General features: G+C 47.2%; 2 protein-coding genes across 4 annotated transcripts in view; both read left to right on the forward strand.

The window, feature by feature from the left end:
• Positions 1–19,887, forward strand: part of LOC135826021 (myosin-15-like) — a 226,453-nt gene that overhangs the window by 62,653 nt on the left and 143,913 nt on the right. The gene's annotated exons all lie outside the window — the stretch shown is intronic.
• Positions 520–16,488, forward strand: LOC135826025 (protein jagged-1a-like). Of its 2 annotated transcripts, none has more exons than XM_065338659.1 (7): positions 520–915; positions 7,924–8,124; positions 9,161–9,313; positions 9,815–9,928; positions 10,837–11,048; positions 12,180–12,242; positions 15,105–16,488. In XM_065338659.1, the coding sequence occupies exons 1-7, from the start codon at positions 786–788 to the stop codon at positions 15,558–15,560; spliced, it is 1,329 nt and encodes a 442-aa protein (XP_065194731.1). In that variant the 5' UTR covers positions 520–785; the 3' UTR covers positions 15,561–16,488. The 2 variants fall into 2 exon arrangements, with proteins under 2 accessions (XP_065194731.1, XP_065194733.1); XM_065338661.1 differs by lacking the exon at positions 15,105–16,488 and adding an exon at positions 12,557–13,287 and having other exon boundaries at positions 522–915.

Genomic DNA, 19,887 nt, shown 5'->3' on the forward strand with positions numbered 1-19,887 from the left:
TGGACAGAGGAGGCAACTGTTGGTGCCCTTGCTTCGCTGGATTATTGTACGCAGCCTTCAGCAGAGGTGCAAAGAGCTCCGGAACGACGCATCCTCTCAGCTTGAGGCGATCGATGCGGTCTGTTGTAAGCTCATAGAATACTGCTCGCAGATGCCGAACAAACGATTTACCAACGCTGGCCTCGAGGCCATTTCTGAATCCCAGCTTCGCCGAATGCAACCAGTCCACACTGATGACTCGCACGATCGATCGTACACTAACTGTGCATGGTTGAGTTTTTTATTTTTTTCCGAAAAAAATCAAAACGTATGCGTGCGGACGACGCGAAACATAGATATAAAAAATGATGGCCTAAACTGCACTGAACACGGCTGTCCCATGCACCCGTCGACGCATTTGACGTGTTCAATCTCGTCGTTATTATTAGCATGCATGGTCTTGGCGTTTTGACTCATCTGGACTTCACGAAAATCATCAGTACAGTCACTATAATACTACACGACATGTCGAGTGTTCTGACATGACGTGCGGACTGCGGAGTAGATCGACAGTGCGCTCCCCGTGATCGTGACGGTGACTGCGTCGAGATTGAAAACAACACGACAGTCGACACTGTTCACTGTTTAGTGTTTGCAGCTGCACTACTGACTCTAGCTCTGTTGTCGACTCGAAGCCCAGAAATTGAAAGAATTTGTTCTCAGTGGTCTAGTGAAGAACGTGTTGTTACGGATAGATCCAGTGCTGTGGGATCGTTAGCTGAAAGGAGTATTCAACACGTTTGAAGATGGCGTTTCTTGCGTTTGGCTCTTCCACCTCTGCGCTCCAGCTGTTGTCAGTGATTTTTGTTGCGATGCTGATAGTTTTCATTCCCAACGCCCGAGCAGCCAGCATCCCTGTCGTCGCGCACGGAAACGGTAAGAAGTCATTCATTCCGTAGGTACTAGTAATGAACATTTTAGCCTGGCATGCACGCCTCCTCTGCATTTACATTGTACTCGTTGAAAAAATGTTCAGGAAAGACGCATTACAGTATTATAATTATCGGAACCACAATGCTCCTATCTACTTAGGGGGAGATTATATGTGCAGCTTCAGCCCGGGCTGGTCGACAGGCGGGCCAGCCCGCCTGCAACGGGATCTCGGGGTTGTACACAAATCCACACAAAACTGTGGTGCGTTTACATGGCAAGCGGGCTGGCCCGGCGAGGCGGATCCCGGCTAGGCGGGCCAGCACACCAGCCCGGGCCAGAGTAGTATTATTTTGGGGTCGACACTGTGTTCATACTACAAAATAGGTACTTTTACCTTTTGAGGGAAGTTATAAAGAGGATTCCCGATATTGCCTGGAATATCTATGAAGCTTTTTGTACAGCAACAAGAAGGACGTGCCGTGAGCACTGTTTATTTGTCGACATGCATGATTGTATTTTGCAATGGAAGGGGAACTTCTTGCAAAACACTTTGATATGGACAAGTAAAATGTGAAAAACAGGAAAAAGAAACGAGGTGATACAATACACCAAGCATGTGCCATAGAGCGAAAAGAAATCAGCAGAAGAATACATTTTGTGAGAAAAAAAGTTTTTAGGTTTATAACATGAGTATGGCTTGCAGCCCTGCGTTTCAGCCCGGGGCAGCACACTACAGTCGTAGTGTGTTTGCTGCATACTCACAACGGGCTGGCGTGTGCTCAGTGCATATAAACTCACTGCGGGCTGGCAACAAGCCCGGCCGTGCACATGTAAACACTCTCGGCGGGCTGGCCCGCTTGCTCCAGCCCGGGCTGGAGTTGCACATATAATAGGCCCCTTAGTACTTGTTAGACATGTTGCGCAGGCCTGATGGCTATACTTGCACTACGGTCAGCCTCAGTGCAAAGGAACACAAATCGAAATACTAGAGAGGTTTTTGTTGTGGTTTGCAATCAACAACCACTGATATACAATCTGTATTGTTTTACGCACGCGACCTGTCAACCGCGTGCTTCCGACTGTGTTGTGGTTTGTTAGCTAAGTGAACAATCAATCTAGCCTACAATGAATCCCGTACGATTTGAACTGCCCTGTACATCGTACGTGCATGTAGCTTGCTGTTATGTTCCGGAGTCTTCTGGATTTATCACCTTGTGTTCTTGTAAATAAAGTCAGTTGCGATCTGAGTGATCTCGAGAGTAGACTGGAGTTTTAGGTGCGTTCTCGGAACGCAACATGGTGTCAGAAGTCTGATTTGGAACCTGTAGTACACCGACCACGATGTCGTCCGCCAAGTTTCCCCTGCCAGACTCCTTCGACTTCAGTTCTCCCCAGTCGTGGCCACAGTGGACCGAACGGTTCGAGCGCTTTCGGTCCCTCTCCAAGTTGGATCAGGATGATGAAACCCGTCAAATTAGCACTTTGTTGTATACCATGGGTGCCGAGGCCGACAACATCTTTGATGCTCTTCCGCTGACGGACGACACCAGGAAAAAGTACGACTCTGTCACGGCAGCTCTGGACAAATACTTCACACCCGCCGTGAACGTCATCCACCAGAGAACAATATTTGAGCAAACAACGCAGCATCCCGGAGAGTCCGTGGAGGAGTTCGTCCGCCGCCTCCGCGCTGCAGCTAAATATTGTGCCTTCGACAAGCCCGACGAACGGATCAGGGACAGGTTCGTCGCGCATATGACGGACAGAGCCGTCTCGAAGCAGTTACAACTGAAAGACCACACGTCTTTGACGCTCGCCGATGCTATTGCCTCTGCCCGGAAAACCGAGTCCGTCAACAAAGAGCTGGCACTACAAGCACCCATGAACCTCGCCACGGCTGCTTACACACCCCGACAACCACAAGACTGGCGCCCTCCCGCCAAACAAGGGCCATCCAAGCCATCTCCGTCCAGCCAAGCACGGTACTCCAGAGATTCAACTGTCCATAAGTGTCGTTGGTGTGGCTTGTCGACTGATCATAAATCAGACCGCGCGCGCTGCCCTGCTCAAACACAGAAGTGCCGCACTTGTGGCAAGCTGGGCCACTTCGCCACAGTATGCAGATCTGCCACCAGTACTGCTGCTCACACTGTCGACCTGCTGGATGCAAATGACGTCGACACCATTTTCATGGGAGCAGCCACAGAGCAGAGTCACTCTGAGAGTGCTGCCTCCAGCTCCAGCCAGCCCAGGTCTGACCCATGGATGATCACCCTGGACATGTGTGGCACCAGCACCCCATTCAAGATCGACACAGGAGCAGATCTGTCCATCATGACCCTGGATAGCTACCAAGCCCTGCCATCGCCACCAGCCCTTGACCCATGCGTTTCACGCCTGTTGGGCCCCGACGGCACGACGCTCCCCGTCCAGGGCCAATTCACAACCACCGCCAAGCTGCAGAATGCCAGCTATGACATGGCTATTGTCGTCATTGCCAGTGGTCCCGTCAATCTACTCAGCCGTGATCAGTCGAGCCGCATGGGGCTTATCCAACGACCGCAGGCCTGTTCTACGGAGGTGCGCCCCACGATCGGCTGCATGCTCGGGGACCCTGTCGAGATCGTCCTCAAGGACGACGCTAAGCCGTACAACTACGTCACAGCCCGGCGCATCCCGATTCCAATCCGAGGCCACGTCCGCAGTGAACTGGAACGCATGGAGGCTGCGGGCGTCATTGAGCGCGGGGAGAAACCTACCGACTGGTGTGCGCCAGTGGTCTCAGTCATCAAACCGAACGGATCTGTTCGTGTCTGCGTGGATTTGAAGAAGCCTCCTGAGCCGCTTCAGCCAACCGACTTCCCCTCCTTGCCATGGGAGAGGGTAGGAGTGGACATCCTAACGCACAACGGCACGGAACGTCTCGTCGTAGTGGACCATTTCTCCCGCTACCTTCACGCCCCGGTGCTGCGGTCCACAACGACAAGCGCGGTCATCAAGGCACTGTCTGCGGTATTTGCCATCCACGGAGTTCCGCAAACTGTCGTTTCAGACAACGGGCCACAGTTTGCGAGTGCGGAGTTCGAAGCGTTTGCTGCAAGAAGCAAGTTCACCCACCGCACCAGCAGTCCCCGCTTTTCCCAGAGCAGCGGCGAAGCAGAGCGGGCGGTCAGAACTGTAAAGCGTCTCCTCGAGTCCAACCAGCATCCGGACGAAGCCTTGCTGGCATACCGCTCTACACCTCTCGCAAACGGCTTCTCTCCAGCAGAGCTACTCTTTGGACGCCGACTGCGAACGAACCTCCCAGTATCCGACACGGCACTCACCCCGAGCTGGCCCGATCTCCCAGCACTTCAGCAGTGGGAGGCCAAGAGTAAAGAGCAACAGTGTGCAACATTCAATGCCGCTCGCCGTACGCAAGAGCTCCCGGTCCTACAGCAAGGGACATCTGTCTGGGTGTCCGACCTCAAGGCTGAGGCGGTAGTAGCTGATCGCCTGTCTGATCGGTCGTACAGTGTCGTCACGGCTGACCTGTCGCGCTACCGCAGGAATCGCCGTCACCTGGCCGTGCTGCCCAGCTCAATGCCGCGCCAAACTCCTCAGCCGAAGGAACGTGTACCTGAGCCGAGGATAGTCGAAGTTGAGCGGGACAACCAGGGCCCAACCGAGCCCCAGCCAACCCTGCGGCGATCCAGCCGCGTAAGCCAACCAACCGTTCGGCTTGACTTGTAACAATCTTACCCACAATCCTGACTATTGATAGTCTCTTCTATTCTACTGTCGTGCGTTAGTCCCTCCTCACTCTTCTATGTAGCTGTGCCTCTGCTCTCAAGAAAAAGGGAGATGTTGTGGTTTGCAATCAACAACCACTGATATACAATCTGTATTGTTTTATGCACGCGACCTGTCAACCGCGTGCTTCCGACTGTGTTGTGGTTTGTTAGCTAAGTGAACAATCAATCTAGCGTACAATGAATCCCGTACGATTTGAACTGCCCTGTACATAGTACGTGCATGTAGCTTGCTGTTATGTTCCGGAGTCTTCTGGATTTATCACCTTGTGTTCTTGTAAATAAAGTCAGTTGCGATCTGAGTGATCTCGAGAGTAGACTGGAGTTTTAGGTGCGTTCTCGGAACGCAACAGTTTTGAAGAGTGAAACTTCATGCGAACGCTCGCTCTGTCAAGGCACTCTAGTAGTCGGATTAGGAAGGTTCTCATTGCAACACTCCACAGACACAGGCAAGGTCAATGGTCCATGCATTGATGTTAGTGTAGACAGTAAGAGAGAGAGAGAGAGAGAATGTGTGTGAGACAGAGAAATGCTAGGAGGATTATCAGGCTCCTGCAGACACAGAAACCGTAAGGTAAATGTTTACGGAGCACTGTGGTCACACACATATATCACTATTGAAGTTTGATTTCATGATGGTAAATATTCGCGTTATCCTCTTCTCACAAAAGTAGCGAACACGATGTAGTTAACAGTAGTAATATTTCCACTAATGCTGACCCGCGGGTGCCAGTGACTTGGAGGTTCGAATTAGAGAGATAAGAGTGTATCTCGTAACAGTGCAGGAACGGCAGATTATCCGGGGTTATATGTGCTAAGCCGGGCTCGCTCGTTTGCATGGTAACGGGGTATCATGTAGAGATCAGTAGCAGTTGTAGCAGTTCAGTTAGTTGATGATAAATCTCAAAGATAAGGGGTTTTATCCGCCCTCTCCACCCGCAGAGAGTGCAGTCATCCTCCCGCCAGAGATTGTATTTGTCTACACTGAGCAGCACAGCTAACTCTTCTTCAAACGCGAAATGCTTCTTGACAGACGCTGTATGCAGAAACCCACTATCCTAGAATGACTGGGTTCGAGTACATGTACAATTTCCGTATGCAGCGGAAGATCGCCATAGCTAACAAACGGACACCTGTACAGACTTGCCGATACTTTTATCGTCTTCAGCAGCCACAACTTAGTCAGAAACGGCTCTAAAAAATGTGTGAGCTCCTACTTGCCACGAAACTTCTAAAATATGACTGTTTTTCGAAATAGGACCCCGCACTAAGCCTGCACAGGACATACTCGTATTACTGGCCTACTTTCAGAAATAGTAGTGTGACTCTCTCTGACCCAGGTCATGGTAATAGCCCGGGGGGGGGGGATAGGGCATTGATAGCTCTAGAAGTGGGCATCCAGGGACCCTTGTGAATACACAAATCCTCCTTCCATAAACTAGACTACGATGGTTTGTGTCCGACACGGTTAAAAGCGGCATACAGTCATTTGATCTGGTAGCTGAACTTGGGTTGCCCCTGTGCTGGCGTGAAATGACCAACATTGTTCCACTACAATCCATGTGATAATTATACAAAGGGCGTGAAAGAAAAATTTTCACGATTCATGTGTGACTAGAGATTTCCGCGCCCATAGGAACGTCACCACCCTCAATAGATCAAGGCGCAGGTGCATATGGCGTGGAGGTGCTACATAAAAAATACACGAGTTCCTGAATACCCAGGTGACACACCATGTAGACTGAGAGTGCTCAATACCGCGGTGGTAGATCATAATATTATTTGTATTACACGTATGCTGACCTTCATACAAATTACTCCCAATCTCTAAAAAGTCCTCTGACGACAAAATTTGCACGCAAATTACTCGAGTCGACTAGGATCCTGAGACGCTGCCTCCTTTGGGGTTGGAGCCATTTCTTCTTCAACATCACAAATCGACAACTGAAGGATAGTGTTAGGTAGCTGGAAAGTTTGTTCCGTCCTGAGATTATTTGAATTTGTTTGGCTGATGTTGAGTTTGTATTGTGGTGGTATATATGACTATGAGATGTATGTTGGGTGTGAAATCATGGGGTTTATGTGCTCATGGGGTTTATGTGCTCATGGGGTGTAAATGCCCAATACTAACCACCAGTGCTTGATGGGGAATTTGACTGAAAGTTTGTATGAAAGGCCAGCATAATACACAGTACAAAAAAGGCACAAAGCTAGTTCGTTGCAATTCTGAATTTGATGCTATGCAATCATCAGGCAACATGAAATATGATGCTGTTCGGGTGGGGGTGGGGTGGGGGTGAATAACACTGGAGTGGTCAACACCCCAGTTGCATTTTTCAGTCCGGAACTCCCCTCGTCTATTCGAACAGAATGAGATTCAGCCTCCTGGTTGCTATCCGGTTGTTTAGGCTGCGTTTACACGACAACGATTGAAAACGATTTGCGTTTACACGACAACGAATTAGGACCTAAACGGAACGAAATCGTTGCATTTACTATCGTTTACACGACAACGCCCGAAAACGATACCTAAATGGAACGAAATGGAAACGCACTTCAAAGTGTTTTGAAACGTTTTCAAAACGTTTTCAAAACGTTTTCGTTCTCGTGTAAACGGTGAAAACAGTGAAAACGATTGGAAACGGAGCGCGGTCATGGAAACAATTCCGCGCGGACTATTTTTCGCGGGAAATACCTGACCTTTGTGACCACCAGCACGTACCAACTCCAACTAACGTGTTACTTCCCGCCCTTGCGGCAAGCCAGCACGTGCTAACTCCAGCCTCATCGCCCGTTTTCCGTTTTCGTGTGAACGGTTCAAAACGATTTGCCGTTCTCGTTTAAACGGTTTGAAAACGATTTGAGGCCAGCCTGTTTTCGTTCCGTTTCGTTTTGTTTCGTCTCCGTGTAAACGCAGCCGTAGCCATGATGAGCAGGTATGCGCTTAGGGCAACCTGGCCTGTAAAAGGGCAATGCCACAGCAGGCAGTACTGGCCTGGATTGGTGCACTGCAGACGATTGAGGTGTCGACCATTGACACAGAACATGCAGCATAAAACATTAGCAGTATGTAAGATGTAGGGGATTGATTATCCCTATCTCCAGAGAATGCCAGGCATAATCAGGTTCCAATCTGACCAGGAAACCAATATTTTACTGCTCAAATGACTACATAATGATGTTGTCCCTTTCATGTATTATGGTGTTCTGGTTGCCATAGACACCTGTATGACAAGATGGCTGACTGCCGCTACAGCAGGCAGTGGTTCATCTGGAGCAGACGTGCAGCGATTTGAGAGGCTAATAAAGATACTCCAACCACCTGTTGACGAGGACACTGTTCACGACACGAACCCGGAACTCCTGGCAGTAGTTCTCGGTGGAAATGAGCAGGCTGTGAATTTCCTCTATCGCTGCATGGGTAAGATTTCTAAGTAGATGATTCTGCCATGTTCTGTGCATACGGTGTACTTACCCTGCACATTTCTACACAACATTCACCCATAATAATCTTACTGACTTGTGAAAACACAATTGGGACCAAATGTATGCTCAAGACCTCACTCAAATTTGAAAAGGTTTGTGTTGGATCTGCTTCCCCATACATTTTGTCATGGTATACTTGTCCAACTTTTATAAAACCTGGCCTTATCCAACTCAGTAACATTGGAGTGTTCGACCGTTAATGGGGCAAGGAAGAATAGCACGGGTCACACAATACGGGGATGTGTAACGGTTTTCACTATATTTACCCCGAATTGTCAAAACACATGCGAGACAACCGGAAATCAAGATGCCGTTTTTAGATGAAAGGACATGCTCTCTCTCTCTCTCTCTCTCTCTCTCTCTCTCTCTCTCTCTCTCTCTCTCTCTCTCTCTCTCTCTCTCTCTCTCTCTCTCTCTCTCTCTCTCTCTCTCTCTCTCTCTCTCTCTCTCTCTCTCTCTCTCTCTCTCTCTCTCTCTCTCTCTCTCTCTCTCTCTCTCTCTCTCTCTCTCTCTCTCTCTCTCTCTCTCTCTCTCTCTCTCTCTCTCTCTCTCTCTCTCTCTCACACACACACACACACACACACACACACCTTTGACCTTTGACGCCCATCGCCGGAGGCGATGATAGCAATGCTACGGCAGAAGCCATAGCAACTTGTGCTGGGATTACACCATTCAACAGCTTGCAAGGCTGAAGAATTGACCGTCACTATTCAGCCTGGTCTACACCATACAGCTATTTGGAGTGACATTTTCTGGCCAGTGAATCCCTATTTTTGGTCTTTTCCTTTTTTTTTTTTTTTTTTTTTTTTTCCCGCACACACATCACACACACACACACAAACACACACACAAACACACACACATACACACATACGCACAGAGGATTCTGTTGGATCTCGATCACTTAAAAATACAAATTGAATTATCCAAGTTTGTTGAATCAATTTTTTCTGTTTCTATGTTTGAAGGTAACCATGACGATACAGAGTGTCTGCGACAATCACCATGCCAGCATCTTGGTCGGTGTGTGTACAGTAGGGAACCTGGTTCATCAGGATCACCATACCCAGGGTACAGATGTGTGTGCTCTAGTGGTGTCAGCGGACGGTTTTGTCAGTATGGTGAGTGATACGAGTACAGTTGTGCAGCTCACTGAAATCCCACACAAAGTGCTAAACTGATTTCCTGAATCAGCTCCAATTACATACAATTTTATACATAACTGTACTGGTACATGTGTACATCCAGCAGCATACGTACCACTTCCAACGTGTCAAACGCACTGCAAGTTGAGGAGCCAATTATGCACTTTGGGTCGGATTTCACCGAGCACAACTCTACTATAGACTTGTGTTGATGAACATTTTCTCCAGTTTACAGTGTCTTGGAACAGTCGGGACTGATGAATAGGGTGGTTTCACGTCTATCACATGAACATACCAGACAGCCATGTTAGTTCCAATTCCACTCAACCCTTATTAATATTTGAGTGATTCCCCAAAAGCCGAAGCCTGAATCAAGGGGGTTCCCTCTAACCTCTTGGTTGGTAGAGAGACGGAGGTATCCATGAACCAGTGCTGTTGTGTTGGTTTGTCCCGTGTACATGACATTGTAAACCACAGCGTTACCTAGCTGTTCATCATCACCCTGTAAGAATGGTGGTACTTGTCAGGAGACAAGTGAAGGATACACATGCCAATGTCCCACACTCTACACAGGACGACATTGTCAAAGACGTAAGTACGGACACATGTCTATTGTTTCATGATAACGTTATCCACCATGGTCCTAACTGGCCATGCCTGGCGACAATGAAATCCCAAAGTGGAAAACACATTAATGTGTATGCAAGGGTCTTCTTCGTCAATTTGCAACATTGACTAATGTCAATGACCTGCCCAAATACTAAAGTCAGACCTCGCTTATCCTGTCCTCATTTATCCGGATCCCTCGCCATCCGGAAGAAAATCGTTGGTTACCAAATTACAGCATATGTGATGCATACATACAGTAGGTGTGTTCGATTATCCGGTTCCCTCGCCTATACGGATATTTTTGTGGAAAACGAATGTGTGCGGTTAAACGAGGTCTGACTGTACTGGCATCCACTGGGCTTCTAGGGCATGGGTGATAATATTCATTACCACAACAGCACACCTCCGCCTTGATAGCATGAGTCATAGATTACCTTGATACACACCCATAGGGATGAGAACACAACTATGGAAAGCAAAGCAAAAGTGCTGGCTGCAGCCTGATGTTGCTAACTCACATGTTTGCCAAGCCACTTCTCTTTTTCTCTTTTATTCTATTCTTTTCCGCTCTCATCTGCCACCTCTGTCTCTCTGTCTCCATTTCTCTGTGTTCATCTGTATCTGTCTCTCTATCTATCTGTCTCTGCCTCTTTGTCTCAGTCTCTCTCTGTTTGTCTGTCTATCACTCTATCAACTGGGAGCAATAATTGCTCAAATGCATCGGTAATCACGGTGTTTTTTCTTGCAATTGTCCTGATGAACGTGATGAACAATCTTTGGTCATCATAGTCTCTCCCCTTTGGAGAGTGAAATCAGCTGCATAGTTGTTCTGTTTTCTTGACGTGAAGTACACTTGGTTTATTTTTGACTGTGTGCTGGCTGTATGACAGAATGGTTGTCCAAACACATTCTGGCAAACGTGACGTCATCGTTGTCCAAACTTACCACCATCACGAACAGCCTGCTGACGAGCACAGCAGATGCTGTGAGGAAGTCGTCCGACGCAGTCGCTGCTTTTCTCTCCCGTCTCCAAGGCACGGTCAATCGAAACCTCGATCAGAGATTGGAAGCAATGCAGCAAAACCATACCACATACATCCAGGTGTGTACGGATTTGTGATTACTCTTTCATTTGTTAAAGTAGTTTTCTCTTTTCCTCAATCCATAATAATTATGGTGTCTCTGCTGCAGAGGTCACCTTTAGTTCAGCAGATTGTTCAGGCATGGTCCACCAACAGGGTGAAACAGTAATTTGCTAAAATGTGCTTTTTAAAGAAGGAGGTAGGAGGGAGAATAGTATTTAAATTCCTCTCTGAGTCTTGTTACACTATTCTTCCTGGTGATGGTGTATGTCCCAGACTCCCAGACCTGTACCGTAGTTCCGCGCATATAAGCCCTCGGGCCTATATCCGGATATAAGCCCACCTCCGTGTATAGGCCCGTGGGCTAATAAACAGACCCAAACACCGTTACGGAACCGATAGTACAGCATGTCAGTGCAGACTACATTACCAGTACCGGTACCTACGGTAGGCGGACAACCGCGCACGGACTTGTACTTTTTCGCGTGCCAGTTGCCTTCAAAATTCGAATACAGGCCCAGGGCAAAAAACGAACCATTATTACTGATTTATTTTCCCGGAAAATGCATTATTTCGTATATTAGCCCATGGGCTTATATGCGCGGAACTATGGTATGTAGATTGTATGCAGACTCACAGTCCTGTGCATAGGTGACATATAGACACGCATCAGAGCCAGAGTTTACACTTCCCCGATGTCCAGCACACAAGTACTTGCCACTTCCAAAATTCACTCCCACCTGAACTAAAAAAAGAGGGAGTGTTAGAGACGGAGGGGGGGGGGGGGGGGAGCTCATTCCACCTTGATGTAAAGCACTATAGATATAAAAGGAAGGGAAAAACCCTTTGAGCGAGCACTGAACAGGACAAAAAAGCGATCATCAACCATCGCCGTCAGAGCTTGGACTTCACCCCAACACAACCTATGCAATTATTTATCATAAACTTGGTACTGCCTTCTAACTACTGCACTTTTTGTATGATGGAAGATTGCATGGTTCAGTAGATGGTATGCGAAGCTGCATTGTATCTTTTCCACAGCAAATGTTCTCGTAGAGATTCAAATTACTGGTCTCGTGTGCTCAGCTTCGCCTTGTTGTATGCAGTGAGAACATTATCCCTGTCTTGTTTTCCCTGTTGTTGGCCTGCAGGAGTCGGAAATGAAGATGGCCAAGATGCAGGCAGCCTTGGACCGTATAGACACAAACCAACAGGTGAGTGTACGTCTTGATCACACAGTACAGTATGTCAGAGAACACAGTATAATGAAGTCTACAGTGCCGACCAGAGAAATCCAACAGCTCGTGAATAAAGTAGCACTGTGTTAGAGTGCACAGACCAGTGTGTGTAGTGCTAGAGCTGTGTAGCCACCGTGTTAGAGTGCACAGACCAGTGTGTGTAGTGCTAGAGCTGTGTAGCCACCGTGTTAGAGTGCACAGACCAGTGTGGGTAGTGCTAGGGCTGTGTAGCCACCGGCAACGCTATTGTATTCATGAGATGTTGGATTTCTTTGCCCAATACTGTACAGCAAAACCTGGTGAAAGTGACTTCTGGTTTTAGCGACCACTTGCTCCTAGCGGCCGTTTTTCCATGTGCAGACAGTTCTACATAGAAACTCCACCGGATACAGCGACTATCTGCCTTGCGCGAGTAGCAACCGACGTTTAGTATACCAAGTGCCATAATGGACCTGTACACAGCGACCGAAACTAGCCAAAAGTGCTATCTTGGCTGGCAGGGTTGACTGCAACACTGCCAACAGGGTTGAAGTGCGCTCTGAAGCAAGGGCATGCGGTCAACAGAAGTGACAGTTCAGGATGCGCTGCATGCACTTGAGTGAGGTGTGCTTTGCCTGCATGAAAGTATTCTCTGCTCCACACCTGTCAATATGAGTACATGGAAGTACAAACATGCACATGTATATGTATGTACACATTCCAAGATGCCACGAATGTGTAGGACCTGGTTCTGAAGACCACCTAGCTTTAACGACCACTTTTGTTTGCACCGTGCGGCGGTCACTTATACCAGGTTTTACTGTAGTTTAGAATTGTCTTGCACTCAACATTGCCAATAACGACCCTTGATCGTCGGCCAAGAGAAAAGCGTGATGTCATTCGTGAGTTGTCGTTACTCGCAAGTTTGAATGTATATGGTGAAGTGTTTACTTGGTCTGAAGTAGTGTGGTTATTTGCGATTGTGACTCTGCTTCATAGCATGTGCATGCTTACCATGATGAGGATATTTGGTTACAAACTGGGAGAATCGCAGCCCAAATGTTCTTCGCGTTTCTCTTCTTCAACACCCTGGTGTTCGGCATCTTCCCCCATGCCTCTTTTCACTTCCCTTTCATTCCATCCACCCTTCCAGGAAACTCCCCTGATAAGTATCCCTTTGATTTTAGAGAATCTTTTAGCCCTTTGACTAACTACTGCGCATACTTGAAATCGTTGATATATTCATGAAGTGCATACAGGCATTGGATAGACCACTGTCAAAACTAATCGTAACTGTGAAAAATATTGAATATTCAGAAATGACGGCTTGTAGGAAAGCTAGCAAATAGAGCTTTTTAGCGATTAAAACTACGAACAAGGCCGGTCGAGGCAGCTCCAAGTATAGTGCTCAATTCACAAAATAATGTACAGAGCAGTATACTCATACAACGGAGGCGAAAGGCTGTGTAGCTACACAGCCTTTCGCCTCCGTTGTATGTGAACGTATAACTGAAAGTACTCTGTGACTGCTACGTAGCCGTCTCTGTCAATGTGTACCTGGTATCATGTGAGTACCCCCCCCCCCCCCACAAACATGCATACTAGTGTCGGTAGGTTGGACCTTGCACTGGGAGTAAGATATAAAAAATTGCTTCACATAGTTATGTCCATCCACTGCAGCGTACTATCAGGGTGCATTAACCAGATAGCAGTAGGTCGAGCGCGATCTGCGAATGTCCATAATGACACCTCTTAGCAAAGGGAATGCTGACAGAGTCCAGAATTACCCCTCTATGTCTTCATACCTCTTGTTGTCATTACTAGCCAGCATACCCCACAAACACTTGACAAATTGACTCTAGGTTTTGGTCGCTGTACATCCGATCGTGGAGAAGATGAGGGGAGTGAAGGTCCCATGATCGACATGTACGATTCGCTCTGCATAATCCAACTCCATCCCCTGTCCAAGCTCAAGGAGAAGAACACCAGTTGGCTTGATGACGAAGGAAGCTGCATCCAGATGGAGAATGAGACCATCCACAAACATGCCCTTTGCCCTCGTCCAGAATCCTGGCACCTTTACACATTTCTCAGCCTTCACATAGTCAGTAACATGCATGCTGTCTGCTGGAAACGTCTCGTCAGTAACCGCAGTGTATTATCACTACAGTACAACCTTGCTGCACACCTCCATCAGCAGCTACAAATCACACACCTCCATCAGCAGATACGCAAACAAATCCCACACCTCCATCAGCAGATACGCAAACAAATCACACACCTCCATCAGCAGATACTCAAACAAATCACACACCTCCATCAGCAGATACGCAAACAAATCACACACCTCCATCAGCAGATACGCAAACAAATCACACACCCCCATCAGCAGATACGCAAACAAATCACACACCCCCATCAGCAGATACGCAAACAAATTCCACACCTCCATCAGCAGATACGCAAACAAATCACACACCTCCATCAGCAGATACGCAAACAAATCACACACCTCCATCAGCAGATATGCAAACAAACCCCACACCTCATCATGATGCATTGTGGGAAAGTCTTGTATGTCGAGCAGCACATAGCATGAATCACAGCGGCATTCTCTCTGCTAAACTTTCGTATCTGTTGCATTCTCCGAGGGCCACGTCTAATCCGACACTACTAGTAGAAGTGCCAGTTATGAGAGGGCGTATCACAAATTCATAGAAGCATCCTGGAATGTGAAACACATTCATTGCCAACAGGCAGCATCAAGCAAACGCCTCACAAAGCATTGCCACATTATTGAGCAATTTAGCAGTGATGGTGTCATTTCTTTGCCCGTTTGTGCTTTTTGGTGCATTTTAGTACCTGGGCGTGGGTTGTAATCTTCGAACTCTTGGATACAAGTATCAAAGTCGCCACAGTATCAACTATACCCCGAATGAAGGACAGATTGCATCAGTTACGTTCAGAAAGAAGCATGCCAACACTGTACTGAAGTTATCCTATTCTGGTAATATACGCACAGGGGGAGAAAACACAGCTGCACGTTGGTACTTGAAGATCGACAACAGGGAGTGTGCTAGACCTACCAAGATTGATATAATGATGTTCCAGAGCAGTGGCGACAACACCCATGTCCCAGCCGTACTGACTGGTATCTGTGAGTCGACGTACAGCAGTGGAGCTAACATTACAGCTGGAGATCACACCATCACAGTACATGTTGGACGAGTTCCAGGCAATGCCGCCAGTGATGCATTTACAGGCGCGCTCAGCACCTCGATTCTTGAGATTCAAGAAATGTGTCCACAGTTTTAGCATCTGAAATGGTTACAACAGTGTACGTTGAAATTGGAAGATGGACAACAAGGAACAGGCCAGACCCACTAAGAATGATAGAACTGTAGGAAAGAGTACTGCCCACACCAACCATACACTGTACTATATTCACTGACCAGTATCTGTGAGTGGACTACCAGTAATGGAGTTAACATTGGCAGCTGGAGATCACACAATTACCGTGCATGTTAGAAGAATTACGAGGCTATAGCAATGGTAGTCCATACACATGTTAGTCCATCTTCTCTTTGCTCAAGTTTCGAACCGCACAATTTCAGTATTTCACGAATATTATAGGCTAAGTTTCTTGAAGACAAGGAACTGATTGTTTTGACAACAAGTGTTACTCAATAGATTCGTTGTCTAATTCCACCTTGGTTTTCTTCTCGCCCAGCGGTAAACATATTCTGCGCTGTTCAAATCTGGTAATGGTGGTGGTGCATGTGTGTATGTATCTATTATGTGTGTGTGTGTGTGTGCGTGTGTGTGTATGTGTGTGGGTGTGTATGTGTGTGTGTGTATGTGTGTGTGTGTGTGTGTGTGTGTGTGTGTGTGTGTGTGTATGTGTGTGTGTGTGTTTGTTTGTGTGTGTGTGTGTGTGTGTGTGTTTGTTCGGCTGTAATTTCTGTTCTGCATTGTCGCTGAACAACTATCCAAGATTGTTTTCTATTTTTCTTCTTGCTAGTACAAAGTAGCAGAGTGTGGAATTTAATAGCCATGTCCTTCTTTATGCAGTAACGATGTCTCCACTGGCACCCTTACACATGTACTGTATATTTTCTGCTGGTCTGCATTCTGGTTTCTACCTACTTCCTTTATACGGTTTCCATGACCACCTGGTCATGACTCACATATCTGTCTCTCAAGTACTTGTATCAATAGTGTACTGTAAGCTCTTGACTCCTGACTGTATCTTGCATGTACATGTAAGTGAAATGGGTAGCATGAAGTCCACTCTGTTATCCTTTTAGTTAGTCATGTAGTTAGTATTTACCCCAACCTTCGTGTGTGTTTGTTCAAGGGCACAAACAAGCTTTAAAAACAACTTGACATGCGGCGGGGTACGCTGCGAGTAGCAACAGACAACCCACAAGGCAGAAATTGGTCACACACACTAAGTCAGAGACAGACTGAGACACAGCACATGCACACAAAACAAGACCAGGGAAGAACAAGAAGCAGACCAAAACAACTCTGGTTTCATCACTCACAAGCTGACAGTGAAGGTGACGTACACGAGCATGTACAATACTAGTCAACAGTACAATCATAACTCTTCGTACTACGTAGTGACAATGAGCATGCTACGTTTTCTAATCCTTGCATTATGAGCTACCAGGGAGATTATACTATATTTTGTATACTATTGATAATACAACACGGATCATACAGATCACATCACATCGACTCTCACCAAGCAACAGCCCAGGTAGCATTGTTAGATGCGTTGGAGGCCTGAGGAGGCAAGAATGACAGACGGACCAATTATTTATCATGTCATGATGATATGGCCAAGATGCATCATTGATAGCTGAGAGGCAAGAATGCCTGACAGACCATTTGATGTCATTATGATATCCAAGTCTGAGATGCATTCGTTAACCCTTTGTGGGTCTTACTCAATGTATGTGAGGGGTGGTCACGCAAACACGCGTACAAACAACCAGCCATAACTCAATTTCTGTAAGTTGTAGGTATGGGTAAACTATATATTTTCAAAATCTGTATGCCTGGACGAGTCCAGAAAACACAAATATGACTATGTCCAGGCAAGGGTATGACCCGTGGTAGCCCTCCAAGTTGAGAGAAAATACAATTGCGAACAAAAAAACACAAAAATCACAGCACGAAGTGCATACCAAGTTCTTGATGGAGCTGAAGTCCTATGATAAACAATCAGGTAAGTGCTACGTCTTGGTGAAGAATATATGCTCCTAATTCCGTCCTTGAACTCCAGTACCTCGCCATCGGCGATGCATCAGCAGCAACAGTTCCACAATATCACAATTTTGGTTCGTTCACCTCAGCGCCGCTCGCGTCAGATTCACTCTCGCTCAGCTGAGTACTCAGGCGCGATGTCACGCATGCCGTGATTCTCACGGCCAGGCGAATCAGCTGATCGCACCTGACAAGTCCTTGTAAGAGTTGCTGTTGCTGTGCTTCCTCGCTGGTTGGTAAATTTGATTTCTTCATTCGGGGACGATTTATTTGAGCTAGGAGCCCTCAACGCAGCTCTATTTCTCACCACATTACACTGGAAATCCTCCAGGGACATCCAACCTAGACTGGTTCCGTCAGTGTCCTGAGAAAGCTTTTCTGACACGGCCTTACGAGGCGCACTCCCATTCTCGAAATGCGCGCATGGCGGATGGTCGTCTTTTCCAATTTCACCAGACTTCAGTCGATCGATACTGCAAAAATGTGTATGGTAAGTATGGTTGTTTTTTACACCGTTGGAAAGCCTTGAACCTCAGCTACTCATGGAGCATTATTTTAGTTGTCTCCTAGCAACAAAACTCACAGAAAATGCGATTTTACTGTAAGGGTCACATACGACCCTTACGCTTATGTGAGACCCATAAAGGGTTAAAGCTCAAGTTCAGCGCCAAAATCATGCACAAATGGACAATGCGCAGTCCAGAACAGAAACGTAATCAAAACATGAATGAGTAAAATGTGGAAAGTGAATAAACCTTGCTAGACGTGTACATGTAACGTTGCCCTCAAGTGCATGTCCGTGCCAATATGCTATACAAGCGAGCACGAAATTCAGGTTGCCAAAAAGTAAGTACGGTTCGTCCTAGCTGTTGACTGACTAGTCACTCCCTGGACCGACTTGTGCTGTGGGATCCCTTGAAGATGAATACTAGCTTGACATGTTTCGTCTTTCAGCTATCCTGCAGAGTTGTGTCGCTTTCATTGTTTCTCTACTGGAACTAAGTGGACCTCGGATAAGACGTACTCCCTCGCGAGTTGAGGTGTGGGAATAAGTACGTAGTATCCAATGTACTTATTATCCAAAGTTACCTCCTGCGGCCCCACTATTACAAACATTGATCATGTACATGCGCGTTCCAAAAGACATTGCAAAAGCAAGTAAGCTAAGATGGAAGAGAATTTTATTGCAATGTCTCGCTTTCCCGATCACCAGCCAAACAATATTCATGTACACACGCATTCCACAAGACCTTGGCTTTGGCTTTGTACTGGTCCACAACTTGCACGGAGTCATGCAAGTAAAGCAAAAGTAAAATTTAATTATCGTGTCCGTTTCCGAAGGGAACTCACGACGGCCCCTAACACCCAGTAACCCCTAAACCAGACAGGCACAGTGGGTTGGTCAAAGACCATGATTGGGACACGAGAGGCACCTGGTTCAAGTCCTGACTTGGAGCGGTTTTTCAAGCCGTGCTGCTACCCACAGTCAACTGGGAACTTATGGCCAGGCACAAGGGGTACATGGGTGCGGCTTATGGGGTTTCTGGGCACTTGTGCAAGTGGTTGTGAGACTTATCCACTCACCCCCACTGTAAGGCGCTGCATCTGTCGCTAGGGTTTACCGGAGGCGTGTGCTGGATGGGAAAGGAGACCAAGCGATCATGCAACAAAGACATGCAGCTGGCTATTGCACCTCGATCGAGTAGGAAGGGGGGATGACGAATTGTGTTAGACAAAATTAATGTTCTCTCACCGAACGTCAGTGTTAGATGAATGTCAAATTCGCTTGCGGGTAAGTCCATTTCAACCAAGACGCGAGATATGGAATTTGTGCACCAAAGTGATCAACTCACAAAATGGTCTGTAGCCGGGGAAAGGCGAACGACGAGTATAGCCGGGTATAGGTCAACGACGAGTATAGCCGGGTATAGGTCAACGACGAGTCTTTTGGGCTGCGCCAGAACACTGCCTCACATAGATCCATTAATCACTCCTTCACCACACCTGTGACCACACTGGTGACCAAACTTGTGTTTGCACCTTTCCGACAGCGACCTGCAATACACGGTTCGCCTCAGGCATTGCACTTGTGTTGCCTTGTGCGTATCCATTCCTGATCATTTTCACAGGATCTGAAAAGAACCTGATTCTATTTCTTTCGCATAGTGCATAGTGTCCCGTTGGCATACTGAGGCTCAAATCCGGAGCGAATTGGTTTCATAAACGAATCCAAAGGACCACTCAGAAAGAAGGACACAACGAGGATACGTGTCACGGTACAGCTCACGACAGCGCTGACATGTCATCGGCCTCGCAAATCCAAGCTCACGGTATAAATCGCTCGCGTTTGGATCATGTGATCCGAAAA

The sequence above is a fragment of the Sycon ciliatum genome, chromosome 10 (assembly GCF_964019385.1).
Source record: "Sycon ciliatum chromosome 10, ocSycCili1.1, whole genome shotgun sequence".
Taxonomy (NCBI): Eukaryota; Metazoa; Porifera; class Calcarea; order Leucosolenida; family Sycettidae; genus Sycon; species Sycon ciliatum.

Coding starts and splice junctions, on each gene's coding strand:
- LOC135826025 (XM_065338659.1), top strand. CDS start 786: ATGGCGTTTCTTGCGTTTGGCTCTTCCACCTCTGCGCTCCAGCTGTTG. Junction 9,314..9,814: donor CGGACGGTTTTGTCAGTATG/GTGAGTGATACG, acceptor TGTAAACCACAG/CGTTACCTAGCTGTTCATCA. Junction 9,929..10,836: donor AGGACGACATTGTCAAAGAC/GTAAGTACGGAC, acceptor GCTGTATGACAG/AATGGTTGTCCAAACACATT.